The following is a 14,998-nucleotide window of genomic DNA, read 5'->3' on the forward strand; positions in this document are numbered from 1 at the left end:
TTTGGGAAGCAATTTGGCAATATTTATCAGAATTTAAAATGAGCATACCTTTGACCTGGTCATACATTTCCATAAGTGCATAAAGATATACATACACACATTTTCAGTGCAGCATAGGGAACTGGCCAAATACAATCTTATATATCTATAAAACGGAGTATTATTAGCTTAAAAAAACATATACATCTATATACAGTCATCCCTCAGTATCCAAAGCAGGCTGTTTCCAGGACCCCCACGGATACCAAAATCCATGGATGCTTGAGTCCCTTATGTAAAATGGCATATAATTTGGATATAACCTACATACACCCTCCTGTTATTTTAAATCCTCTCTAGATAACTTATGTAAATGTTATGTAAATAGCTATTACACTGTATTGCATAAGCAATGATGACAGAGCACCAGGCGAACGATGCTCAAACACCAAGTGCCGGAGAGAGACCGAGGATTTGTGAAATGGTGGGAGGCTACAGCAGGGTACGCCTACACATCATTTCACTCATGTGGATTCAGTGTAGTGCTTGGCACACAGCAAATTCAAGGTTTGCTTTTTGGCACTTTTTTTTTAATCAAACATTTTCCATCTGCAGTTGGTTAAGTCCGTGGATGCAGAAGCTGCTGACACAAGGGCCATACCCAGGGCAACTAAAAACAAGTTACAGAACAGTATACACAGCATGGTTCCATTTGCGTGAAAGAAGGCAGTCAGACAGACCTATATACGTAGATGGGAGGGGGGCTTGTAATATTTTATTTTATATCCTTTGTATTATTCGATAATTTTTCAAATGAGCATGTATCATTTTAATTTTTTTTTTTAAATAAAGGAATTGGTCATTAAAAAAAATCAAACAGCAGGCTCTACCCAATGTAGGAATTATCCTTTTTCCTTAAACACTTTCGATGACAAGGATCACAATACCCTACAAGGAAAAGCATCTCATCAAATAGCTCTAGTTCTTTAGAAATTCACGTTGAAGAGAAACTTGCCTTTCCTATATCTGGTAGCCATTCATCCTATTTCTAGCTTCTGTGGAAATACAAACTGAACTGGTTACTGCTTCTACCGCTGCACTAATAGCGGCAGCCACTAGTCACGATGGCTGTTAGGCACTGGAAGTGTGACCACTCCAAGTTGAGACATGCTCAAAGTGCAAACTATATACTTGTTTTCTAAGACATAAAAAAATAACGTAAAATACCTCATTAATAATGTTTGGTAGTGATTGCATGTCAAAATAATATTTTAAATGATAAACTGAGTTCAATAAAATATATTAAAATTAATTTCACCCATTCCCTTCTACTTAAGGCAGATAATACAAGATTTTTAATTACACACATGTGGTTCACATAATAATCCTAATGGATAGCACTGTTCTACAGGACACCTCTTCAAATAATTGTGGAAAGCTATCTTGACAACCAGGAGCCCTGATGTCACAGTGGTTAAAGCGCTCAGCTGCTAACTGAAAGGGCAGCTGTTCGAATCCACCAGCCACTCCGTGGGAGAAAGATGTGACAGTCTGCTTCCATAAAGATAACAGCCTTGGAAACTCTGTGGGGCATTCTACTCTGTCCTGTAGGGTTGCTATGAGTCAGATTCGACTCAATGGTAACAGGTTTGGTTTGTGGTTTGGTTATCCTGACAACCACTGCCTCAGCTCCCTCCCCCAACAATTTCACAAGTGTTATAGAACATAACAAATGATCTAAGCAGGAACAGATTACATGGGAAGAGAGAAACATGCGAGCAGGGCTAAGGCAGGCTTAAGAGTCATCTGCCTGAATCCCTCAAACGGCGACAGTAGATGACTGAGTACAGTGTAAAAAGAACAAGAGCTGAGAGATGAACCTTCAGAGCACCTGAAATTTTGTAGAGAGAAGAAAGGAACTAGTGACGGAGATTAAGAATTAAAAAAAAAAAAAAAAGTTTTGAAATGAGAAAACCAAATAAACAGTGTTATGAATAGTTTCAAAAGGAATGGGAACTGAGAAGCACACTGGGTCATGGTTAGTGAAATCCGAGGTTACTTATCCATTTAGAAATAATCTAAAAGGTTTCAACCTACACAGCCCTTACTTGGCAAGTCCTTCTAGAACTGCTGGCAGGAGGGGTGACTTCTGGGCCTTCTTCAATATTCTAAAGTAGGTTACAAACACAATATTCAGAGTCTCTGTATGCTGGCAGGAGAAACAGAAAAAATGACTTCAGTATAACCTAATATACTTTCTCATGAGTTAGCATAACTATGACTTTCTAAGCTCAATCTTTTTCCCTTCCCACCCCTCCTGAAAGTCAATCTTTGAGGCTTTAACAAAAAAGCTATTTCATAAAACTAGCACTGACCACATCATAGTTTTCTGCACATCAAAACAAATCATATCTTAAACTTCATGAAATACACCAAAATTATATAACCACACAGTCTGAAACACTATATCTCCAGTTAAAATCATTTAACAAAACATTTTACAAGCATAACAGAATGTGAAACTGCCTACCAGTTTAAGTTTTTTCTCAGTACTCTCTGAAGCTTCTGCCTCCCGAAGCTCTCGTTCTAGTTTCTCTTCTGCCTTCTTCCACTGAAAAGATTAGGAGGAAAAAAAAAGATAAAGAATGTGTGCGTATATACCACTGAGTGAAAACAGCAAGCTTCAGAAAAACTATGTAAATATTATAAATCACATAAAATATATGTGATACAAATATAAGCAAAGGTAGAAAAACACAGATAAGAAGTACACACAAATCAAATTTATGATGGTGGCTGCCTTCTGAGAGGAAGGCAGAAAAACAAGAATGGGAAGAGCAACAAGGAAGATTCGAACTTTATCACCAACAGTTTGTTTCTTTTAAAAAACAAAAAACTGAAGTAAATCCATTAATATTTGTTCTTTGTGAACAGTGAATACAAAGGATATGCTATATTATTTTCTGCAGTTTTCTATAATTTAAATTTTTCTAAATAGGTTGGCGGAGGCAGAAGTAGTAACATGCTGAGCCCCAAAATAATTCTTATTGTTAAATCACCTATAATGTAGAAGCTAATCATGAAAAATATTTCCCAATCACAATTATATACAATGCATGAAATCAGATACTCTATACAAATGCTATAAAACATCAATATTTTCTACTTTTTAAGCAGCAAATGATGGTTGCTAAGCTGCTGGAGGCCCAGATTGAGGGACAGACTCTTTCTCTCATGTGACATTCGCTGTGGAAGCATTGTCACCTTATGGGATCTTTCTTTTTGCCCCACGACTACTAGATATAAAATTTTATGGTTTAACTCTGATTTTAACCTGTGCCTGTGTATGCTATGGTCTTAATCTAAGGTCAAATCAAACAAAGGGAATACTTAAAAAAGGAAATACATCAAACCTTTCTCTGCATTCTTGATAGAGTTTTTCTTTTTTCCTTGAAAGTCATGAACTTTTTTGGTTTATTAATGTCCTCTGTGTCTTTCTTCACTTCTACTTCCTTGATTCTTAGGCACAAGAATGTTTTTAACATCTTATATTGAAAAAGAAAACAGAAATACTTGACTTAGTATTTCCACTGCCCTAGAACACTTTATCCAGAAGATCAAGCATTTACCATGCCTTTCCCTTCATTCACGCAAGGACTCTGAAACATCTTTTATCACATTTTCCACAAGAATCTATTACCTTTGTGCTAAACACATTCAGTAATTTGATTTACAAAAGGACACTAATATTTGGCTACATATATAAAACATTATTTGCAGTCTAGTGAGTACATGGAAGAGCAAACATACTACTAGGCATAAAGGATTACAAAGAGGGACAGGCCAGGAAAAGGTCTGAAGCAGTAAAGGAGGATGGAATATAAATTAGATATTTCTGAACAAGCTTTAATTTAACAAATCAGCTTCAGTCTTGCAGGTAACAGTGCTAATCTTCAAGCTCTTAATAAAAAGTTATATGAAGACCAGCACTATTAATTTGGAGAAAGCTTATTTTTTCCTTTAAGTTAATGGTTCCCCAATTTGTTAAGCATTAATAGAATCACCCAAACGGCTTGTTAAAACACAAATTGCTGGGCTCCATCCCAGGAGTTTCCGATTCAGTAGATGTCTGGGGTGAGGCCCAAGAAGTATAATTTCTAACAAATTCCCAGCTGATGCTGGTAGTTCAGGGACCACAGTGAGAACAACACCTACTACTCCTCACTTATTGACACATTTCACATTTACAACTATACTAAAAAATCTACTATCTCAGTATTTTGCGCGTTAACAAGGAGCCAGACCGGGGGGGGGGGCGGGGGGGTGAAGGAGGGTGGGGGGGCGAGGAGGGGAGAGCGAGATGTAGGGGAGGAGAGCGAGATGTGTGAGAGGGAGTAAGGCCGTGTAGGCTGTGAGCAGTGTGGTAATGTATTACCCGTGTTGGCCCGAGGCAAGCACAGGGTGTCAAGAGGTGCTTCGGGGAGGGAGGCAGGGTGCAAGGAGGTGGCGGGAGCCAGGGCCGCAAGAGTCAGGCGAGGGCTTGGAAGTCTTGAAAGTCTCTTCTTCAGAAGAGTCCTCTCTGCCATCTCCTCAGCCTCCGCTGGGCCCAGGTAGCCAGGCTTCACCTGCCCACAGGTCCAGGAGCCATAGGCCACCGAGGGCCATCTCCAGTGACGGCAGAGCAGGAAGGTGGAGAGGCAAGGCACTGGGATCCAAGCAAAGGCCTAGAGCGCAGCCAGGTGAGCACAGCCAGCTACTCCAGAAGCGGTGGGCAACCCCCGACTACCATCAACATCCCCAACCCCCACAGGCTCCGTGGTGGTGCGGAAGGAGAGCCCGCTGTGCCATGCCAATCCTGAGACACACCAGGGGAGAAATACTGGCACCAAAGACACTCCGACTCTCGCATAAGGCTGATTTTCAAAAGCCTGGTCACTGGAACCTAACCATGTGAATAAATGAGGAGTGGGTGTACTAACTTAAGCCATTTAAAAAACTCAGAAACTAATCTGGGACTCGCTGTTCCGTGTGCTACATTAGCCATTCTCACATCCAAACACAAAGAACAAATGGAATTTAAAATCCTGCACTTTCCCTGGAGGAAACCATACCGCTGACCTCCTGTAGTCACAGCAACATTTTTGGAAAAATTTCCGGTTTGTGTTATCTTGATGTTCCAATATGCACATTTGTAGGAAAGCTGAGTATTCCAGATTAGAGCGGCAATTAAAGCACTGAACGAAAACAAGGAAGAACTAAAGACATAAAGCATGAACCTGAAGTCATTTCAGGTATCAGAAAGATAAACTGAATATTTTATAGGTATCCTCTGTGCTCATAAAATATCACACACAAAAGAAAATAACTCCAAATTAAAGATGGTAGGTCTGATTCTAACATCACTAAAGTCAAAGTTTCCCTATGGCTGAGTTTCACATTCAAGGCTTATGATTGGTCATTCTACAATTCTGAGTAAAGAGACTAAATATTTTCTCTTAAGTCCAATATTTGTAATTATAGTGGTTCAACCAAAATTATCAGTTTTAAGGAATGAAAGGGTTTTGATGGCAAAGAAAGACTTTGAATTCAGAAAATAAGACAGAGTAGAAAGTAATAGCTTAACAACCAAAACTATATGACTAAAATAAATTTAGTAAAAATATCTAGGACCCAAATGAAAAAAAAAAAACTATAAAACTAGACTTAAGAGCATAAAAGAGGTTTTAAACAAATACCAAGATATACAATGTTCTTGAATAGAAAACATCAATTCTCTAAAAATTTTAATTTTCCTAACTAATCTATACATTGAATCAATTCCAATCCAATTATCTGTGTAGACTATTTTGGGAAGGGGGAGTAAAAAACTGATTCTAAATTCCATCTGAGGTATATAAAAATAAGAATATTTTAAAAAAATGAAATCGTTCATCTTTTATCAATTATCCCCCTTCTGATAAATATCATCCTACCATATACCCAAATACACTGTAGATACAAGGCACAATAATGAAAATAGTATAGTCTCGGGAGACATCTAGGTCAACTGGCAAAACATAGTTCATAAAGAAAATGTTCTACATCCTATTTTGGTGAGTAGCATCTGGGGTCTTAAAAGCTTGCTAGCAGCCATCTAAAATACACCTATTGGTCCCATCCCATCCGGAGCAAAGGAGAACGAAGAAAACCAAGTACCCGAGGAAATTATTAGTCCAAAGGACTAATGGACCACATGAACCGCAGCCTCCACCAGCCTGAATCCAGAAGAGCTAGATGTTGCCCAGCTACCACCACCTACTGCACTGTCAGGGATAACAATAGAGGGTCCCAGACAGAGCAGGGAAAAAATGCAGAACAAAACTCAAATTCACACACACAAAAAAAAACCAGACTACTGGTCTGGCAGAGACTGGAGGAACCTCTGAGACTATGGCCCCCGGACACCCTGCTAACCCAGAACTGAAGCCACTCCTCAAGTCTACCTTTCAGCCAAAGATGAGACAGGCCTATAAAATAAACAGTAACACATGGGAGGAACGTGCTTCTTTCTTGGTTCAATCAAGTATACGAGACCAAATGGACAACAACCTGCCCAGAGGCAAAGGCAAGAAGGCAGGAAGAAACAGGAAAACTGGACAAATGGACGTGGGGAACCCGGGGTGTAAAAGCAAAGGGGCAGAGTGCTGACACATTGAGGGGACTGCAACCAATGTCACAAAACAATCTGTGTATAAATTTTTGAATGCGATACTAGCTTGTGCTATAAACTCTCACCTAAAGCACAAAATTTTTTAATTTTTTTTAAAAAACCAGTATATTACTTGCAAAGACCTAACTGAATCAAGAGAACAGAAAAGAGTTTAAAACAAAATTCTGTGTGTGTAGGACTTTAGTATACAATAAAAGCAGCATTTAAAATCAACAGAAAGAAGAAAATGGTATTGGAATAATTGGCTATCGATTTCAAAAACTATATATCACATCTGCATTCATACCATATGTACACAAAAGATGTCAGATGATCAAATATTTAAATATAAAAATTAAAACTACAAGTCATCTGGAAGGGAAAAAATCTATAAATATCAGAATTGAGGCTTCTATAAAGACAAAAATTCAGTCACATATTTAAAAAAAAAAATGACAAAACTGATTAAAGCATAAAGCTTCTCTAATGCAAAAAAGACCATAATACAAAATTAAAAGGCGTATTAGTCCAAAGGACTAATGGACCACACCCCCCACCAGCCTGAGCCCAGAAGAACTAAATGGTACCCGGCTACCACCACTGACTGCTCTGACAGGGATTACAATAGAGAACAAAATGTAGAACAAAATTCAAATTGACAAAAAAAGACCCCAACTACTGGTATGACAGAGACTGGAGGAACCCCCAAAACTATGGATCCCGGACACCCTGCTAACTCAGAACTGAAGCCACTCCGGAAGTTCATCTTTTAGCCAAACATTAGACAGGCCTATAAGATAAACAATAACACACATAAGGAATGTGCTTCTTAGCTCAATCAAGTAATTGAGGCCAAATGAGCAACACTTGCCCAAAAGCAAAGAGGAGATGCAGGAAGCAATTGGAAAACTGGACTAATGGACGTGGGGAACTCAGGGGGGATAGGGAAAGGGGGACAGTGCTGACACATTGCAGGGCCTGCAACCAGTGTCACATCACAAAACAATTTGTGTATAAATTTTTGAATGAAAAACTAATTTGCACTGTAACTCTCATCTAAAACAATAAAATTTAAAAATAAAATTAAAAGGCAGAGTGACAAACAGAAAAGTACATAATTTGCAGCATATGTAACAAAGAGCTACTATCATTACTATACAGTGTAAATTCCACAAACACACACAGTTTTGTTTTTATTGTTCACCTTTTTATCCCCAGAACCTAGGCTAGAGCCTGGCATATAGAAGATATTTATTGAAATTAATGAATGTAAAAAAACCAAAACCAAACCCATTGCCATCGAGTCGATTCCGACTCATAGCGACCCTGTAGGACAGAGTAGAACCACCGCATAGAGTTTCCAAGGACCTCTGGTGGATTCGAACTGCTGACCTTTTGGTTAGCAGCTGTAGCACTTAACCACTGCACCACCAGGGTTTCCAATGAATGTAAAGATTATCACAAAACAGTATGAAAAACAAATACCCAAGGAGAAAGTAGAAACTCAACGCAATTCACAAAAGATTAAAATGATGAATAACTATATGGAAGGAAGCAAAACTTCACTAATATTAATTGAACTAATAATAACGTTTAAATTATTTAATAATTTAAAATACATATACATGTGCAATATATACCATTTTTCACCTACCAGACTAACAAAGATTAAACAGTAAAAATATTCAGCATTCGGTAGGTTGTGGGGATATGACATTCATATCAACAGTGGGAACATAAATGATACGACATTTTTGGTGGGCAATTTGATATTACCTCTCAAATTTTTAAACATGTATACTGTCTGATCCAGTATCTATCCTTTAGAAATTTAACTCATAGAAGATGCACGCAAGTATGAAAAACTAGTATCACCAAAGACATTCTCTATAAGAAGGACTGAAACAGCAAAAACCTGGAAACCCAGCTGTCCATCAAATAGGGGGAAATATATTCATATAAACCAAAAGACCCGTTGTCATCAAGTCGATTCCAACTCATAATCACCCTATCGGACAAAGCAGAACTGCCCCATAGGGTTTCCAAGGAGCAGCTGGTGGATTCGAACTGATAACGTTCTGGTTTAGCAGCTGTAGCTCTTAACCACTATGCCACCAGGGTTTCCATATTCATATACTGGAATACTATATGAGAAAAAAATGAAGCAGTCCTATAGATAAGTCCACAACGTAAGTACTATATATAAGACTACTATATAAAATGAAAAAATTCCAGAAGAGTTTTGATACTATAAACCCATTTTTTAACATAAAAGCAAGCATATGTCTGTCTATACTTGCACAGAAAAACATTCAGAAGGATATATAGGCAGTACCCAGGTTACAAACAAGATACATTCCTAACCGTGTCTTTGAGTCGTATCTGTAGCTAAGTCAGAACAGGCGCAAAAGGTTCTTATTTAGCCTTACTTTAGTGCAAGAAGAGTCTTGAAGCCTTTTCAATGATTTAAAAGCGGAACTTGCACCAAGTGATGGTGACTGGGATGAAGGGTTTGTTACTGAGTAGGGTTTCAAAAAGTGAGGGCAAATTTACATAACATTACAGGGCAGGTAAGGGTTGTCCCTAAGTTGGACTTTTAGAACCCAGGGGCCTGCCTATATACCAAACAGTGGTTACATCTACTGTAAATTGTTATATTCATAAATTTCACTTTTATAAAGAATAAATTCCTTATAACAACTGGAAATAAACTTTGTAGTTTAAAAACAAGTAAAATGCAAAGCAAAAGAAGAAAGGCTTACCTCTGGCCTAACGTCATAATTTCTGCCCTTCACAAAACCAGAAATTACTTTAATTACACCAAGGGAAGCTTGGCCTAATTTATCTTGTTTAAAGAGTTTCTTTACTGCCTCACAGCACATATCAGATATCTGAAAAACAAAATGTTACACTAAACCAGTGTTTCTCAACCTCAACACTACTGACATTTGAGGCTAGGTAATTCTTTGTTGTGGGGGCCTTTATTCACTTTATACCAGTAGCACCCCCCGCCAACCATAACAATCAAAAATGTCTCCAGACAAAAGAGAATGAAGAACACCAAAGACAAGGAAAATATTAGCCCGAGACAGAAAGGGCCACATAAACCAGAGACTCCAGCAGCCTGAGACCAGAAGAACTAGATGGTGCCCAGCTACCACTAATGACCACTCTGACAGGGAACACAACAGAGTCCCTGATGGAGCAGGAGAAAAGCACGGTGCAGAACTCAAACTCTAGTAAAAAGACCAAACTTAATGGTCTGACTGAGACTGGGGGGACCCCAGAAGACACGGCCCCCCAAACTCTGTTAGTTCAAACCTAAAAGCATTCCCAAAGCCAACTCTTCAGCCAAAGATTAGACTGGACTATAAGACATAACATGATACTCACGAAGAGTGTGCTTCTTAGCTCAAATAGATATATGAGACTAAATGGGCAGCTCCTGTCTGGAGGGGAGATGAGAAGGCAGAAAGGGACAGGAACTGGTTGAATGTTCACAGGAAATCCGTTATGGAAAGGAGGAGTGTGCTGTCACATTACAGGGAGAGCAACTAGGGTCACGTAACAATGTGTGTATAAATTTTTGTATGACAAACTAACTTGAACTGTAAACTTTCACTTACAGCACAATAAAAAGTCTCCAGAGATGTCACTGAATTGTGCATGTAGAAACTGTTGAATTGGTCTATGTTCTGTTGTGTATATTCTCAATAACAAAAAAAGTCTCCACACGTTGCTTAATATTCCCTGGGAGGAAGAAGGGGGCCAAAATTGCCTCCTGTTGAGGATCACTGCAATAAATTTATTTTCAAATACCTTTCTTAAAGAGATAGAGTTTAACAAAGTAGCCCTATTTTACTAATAAGTAATAGATTCAAAAGAATTTTGAGAGGAAAAAAGAAAATCACATCATCTATTATTGTTCTATTAGGAACAAGAGCAACCCACCGACTTTGACATGTCATTCATGAGAGGGACAATCAACACAATGATGTTGTTGTGAAAATTAAAATGAGGTAGTGCCACCAACAGCTCACACAGGCTCTTCACTGCCACTTCTGCCAGTCCTTTATATGCTTTTAAGGAAACTACATTACTTTTCTTCAGCTTTCTTTGCTTCCAGTCTAGTCAAAAGAAAACTGTAGTTACTTTACTTATGGGTGAACACTCAAATTAGCTTTCTTTTACAATAATATGCAAGCAGTATGATGAAAACTCAAGACACAGTGCTAATACTTAAATATGAGTTGTGACTATGCTTAGGCAAGAAGCATAAATCTTATACTGAACTTTTTCTACCATCATCCACTCTTTGATTCTAACCACAATTACACAAATTTTGACTTTTCATATTGGCATTAGATCAAGTTTCTCTGGTGTGGGAAAAAAGGCGGGAGAAGGGGCTGGATATGTTAAAGGAGTCTCTGGGCTGGACTTCTTCCAAGGAATTTCGCAAAACACCAGACTGTAACTCAAGATGCCTGGATTCAAATTCTAGTCATCTGCTAACGGGCTGGTGAATATGAGCAAGTTCCAACTTCTCTGGGCCCCAGTCTTTCCAAAATTTCTAAAATCTACATCTTTTCTTCTAACTTGCTGATGCTTACTGTGGTATCTCTGCCAATAACCATGAAGTCCAAAAGAGATTCAAATTTTCCTTCAAAATACCAGTTTATAGTTCTCCTAAAGAAATTTCTACATACATCCCATGCTACTGTAATATAGTGTCTTGAATGAGAATATGAAAATATGCCGGTCTCTCTAGAGTAGGTTCAATATCTCCCTCTATACTACACACACGCCAGAGTATGGGTAAGAGTATGTTTTAAATCTGTTTCTCATATATGTGATTTTTCTTCAGATTGTATTCACAAAAAATAACAACAGTATCTTTTATTTCCTTGGAGCTGACAAGACTTCATAATGCTTCAATCAACTTAGAAAGTGTCTATACCTGCACTTCCCAACATACCACTAGCCACATGTGGCTACTGAGCACCTAAAACGTGGCTAGGCCAAATTGAGATGTGTTTCAAGTGTAAAATACATACCAGAGTTAGAACTTAACAATAAAAAAAACTCAATAACTTTAAAAAATGATTACATGTCAAAATGATAATAATCTGGATATATATATACATACAGAATATACTAAAAATTAATGTCATTGCCTTTCTACTTTTTTTTAGTATGGCTATATTTTTTAAAAATAGTATGTGTGGCTCAAGTTATATTTCTACTGGACAGTGTTGGTCTACACAGAGCTCCTAGGCCCATGTATCACCAGGAGAGTAAATGCTAGTAATGAAGTTCCAGTTGGGAGGCTAGGGCACAGAGGCGACATCCATGCTACCCACTCCCACTTTATTCCCACCACCTTCATGCCCTTATTGGGCCAACAGAACTCAATAGTCCTGTTACATGTGAGACAGCAACTCGGCGATCCTAAGGCCCAGCACTGAATAAGGGAGCCCAAATAGGCCAAGTGAAAGAACCTGGTCTAAGCAATTGAGTCTCTTCCCCACTCATGCCTCAATTTTTCCTGTGTCCTTCCTATCGTGAAGATAGTTAATGATCTGACAGAAGAGTTTATCATCCCTAATAATTGATGTGTAAGTCCATTTTCAAGGCACTCATTATATCCACTCCAAGTTATCCTTCCCTTCTGATAACCATTTATTAATTCAACAAGCTAATGTTGACTGGAAGAGATTCTTATTTGTGCCTCTTCCAAAGAACAGAGTGCAGAAATTATCAAACAGTATCAGTATCACATATGGAACTACTGACTAGGTAAAGGACAACAACACTAACAGTTGACATAATACACAAAGCAATTTGACTATGCGGATCATAACAAACTATGGATAACATTACAAAGAGTGGGAATTTCAGAACACTTAATTGTGCTCATGCAGAACCTGTAGACAGACCAAGAGGCAGTTGTTCGAACGTAACAAGGACTGCATGACTTAAAATCAGGAAAGGTGTGCATCAGGGTTGTAGCCTTTCATCTTACTATTAAATCTGTATGCTGAGTCAATAATCCAAGAAGCTGAACTATATGAAGAAGACCACAGTATCAGGATTGGAGGAAGACTCATTAACAACCTGCAATATACAAATGATACAACCCTGCTATGCTGAAAGCCAAGAAGACTTGAAGCACTCACTGATGAAGACCAAAGACTACATACAGCCTTCAGTATGGATCACACCTCAACATAAAGAAAACAAAAATCCTCACAAGTGGACCAATAAGCAACATCATGATAAAGAAAATACTGACGTTGGTAAGGATTTCATTTTACTTGGATCCACAATCAACACCCACAGAAGCAACAGTCAAGAAATCAAACGACATATTGCATTTGGGCAAATGTGCTGCAACACCTCTTTAAAGTGTTAAAAAGCAAAGAGGTCATCTTGAAGACAAAGGTGCACCTGATGCAAGCCATGGTATTTTCAATCGTCTCATAAGCATACAAAGCTGAACAGTGAATAAGGAAGACAGAAGAACTGATGCATCCGAATTATGGCGCTAGCAAAGAATACTGAATATACCAGGACTGCCAGGAGAACGAACAAATCTGTCTCAGATGAGTACAGCCAGAACATTCCTTAGAAGAGAGGATGGCAAGACTTCATTTCAGGTACTTTGGACATGTTATCAGGAGGGACCAGTCCTTGTAGAAGGACGTCACGCTTGGTAAAGTAGAAGGTCATTGAAAAAGAGGAAGACCCTCAATGAGATGGACAGTGGCTGCAACAATGGGCTCAAACGTAGTGACAATTTTGACTATGGTGCAGGACCAGGCAGAGTTTCGTAAGGACGTCACGTTTGGTAAAGTAGAAGGTCATTGAAAAAGAGGAAGACCCTCAATGAGATGGGCAGTGGCTGCAACAATGGGCTCAAACATAGTGACAATTTTGATTATGGTGCAGGACCAGGCAGAGTTTCGTTCTGTTGTACATAGGATAGCTATGAGTCAGAACCAACTCAGTGGCACCTAACAACAAATAGGTGGTGAGATCATTAACGCTGTGTGTCAACTTGGCTGGGCCATCATGCTCAGTCGTTTGGCAGTTAAGTCATATGATGATGTGATTATCTCCAGGATGGGATATGATATAATATGATCACCTCCATGATGTGATCTGCTATGAGCAGCCAATCACTTGAAATGCAGTTTTCTTGGGGGTGTGGCCTGCATCCAATATAGGTGGACTTTTTGGCAAGGCTCATGGGCTTTTGCTTGCACTGGATCCTGCAGCTGGCTTCTGTTCATCTGACCTCCGATTCTTGGGACATGAGCTAGCAGTTTACCTGCCATCTTGCCTGCCGATCTTGGGATTCGTCAGTCTTTGCAGCCTGTGAGCCAGGGCCCTGCTGTCTGACTTGCTGATCTTGGGTTCAGCAGCCCCTGAGGCTACGTGAATCTGGAGGGACCTCCGGTCTGACCCACATCTCACCCTCTACAACCGTGTGAGGCATTTCCTTAACATATATCTCTCTGTATATGTATTTATACACTTTACTAGTTTTGCTTCTCTAGAGAGCCCTGCCTAAGACAGGTAGTAAGTGGCAGAGCCAGTTTTACGGACTGAATTGTGTCCCCACAAAATGTGTTGTAAATCCTAACTTCTATGCTTATGATTATAATCCCATTTGGGGATGGGTTGTCTCTGTTATGTTAATGAGGCAGGATTAGTGTAGGGTGTGTCTTAAGCCAATCTCTTTTAAAATATAAAAGAGATTAAACAAGTAAGTGAGTAGAGGAGAGATGGGGTAATATAGATGCCAAGACACATGGAGATCTCCAGGGAACCAGGAAGCAGAAGCTGAAGAGACAAGGACCTTCCTTCAGAGCTAACAGAGAGAGAAAGCCCTCCCCTCGAGCTGGCACTCTAAATTCAGACTTTGAATCTCCTAAGCTGTGAGAAAATAAATTTGTTTGTTGTAAAGCCATCTGCTTGTAGTATTTCTGTTACAGCAGCACTAGATAACTAAGCCAGGATTTAAACTCGAGTAGTCTGACTCCATACTGTATCTTGACCATACATTATACTGCCTCACCACATAGCACGGAAAACAGAATTCACCTTCCTGATCAAAACGAAATCTATTACATACTTCTAATATATGTTTAATATACCTTTAACCATTTGTTCCAGATTTTCCAAATAAAATTTGTATTGGCTAACCAGGCCTTCTTCAAATTCTCTTAATTTCTGGGTTTCTTTGCGGATCTGAAAAGATCAAAATGATCAATCGTTTCTTTAAAATTAAAATATTAAAATCCAAAAATGAGCACAAAATGCGAATGC

General features: G+C 38.9%; 1 protein-coding gene across 1 annotated transcript in view; it reads right to left on the bottom strand.

The window, feature by feature from the left end:
• Positions 1–14,998, bottom strand: part of NOC3L (NOC3 like DNA replication regulator) — a 34,029-nt gene that overhangs the window by 8,742 nt on the left and 10,289 nt on the right. Inside the window, exons 8-13 of the mRNA XM_049855304.1 lie at positions 14,827–14,920; positions 10,619–10,794; positions 9,430–9,558; positions 3,393–3,524; positions 2,510–2,590; positions 2,088–2,188 (exon numbers count right to left, since the gene is read on the bottom strand). Coding sequence (XP_049711261.1) covers positions 2,088–2,188; positions 2,510–2,590; positions 3,393–3,524; positions 9,430–9,558; positions 10,619–10,794; positions 14,827–14,920 — 713 coding nt within the window. The remainder of the gene's footprint in view (positions 1–2,087; positions 2,189–2,509; positions 2,591–3,392; positions 3,525–9,429; positions 9,559–10,618; positions 10,795–14,826; positions 14,921–14,998) is intronic.

Source organism: Elephas maximus, chromosome 16, assembly GCF_024166365.1.
Source record: "Elephas maximus indicus isolate mEleMax1 chromosome 16, mEleMax1 primary haplotype, whole genome shotgun sequence".
NCBI classification, from domain to species: Eukaryota; Metazoa; Chordata; class Mammalia; order Proboscidea; family Elephantidae; genus Elephas; species Elephas maximus.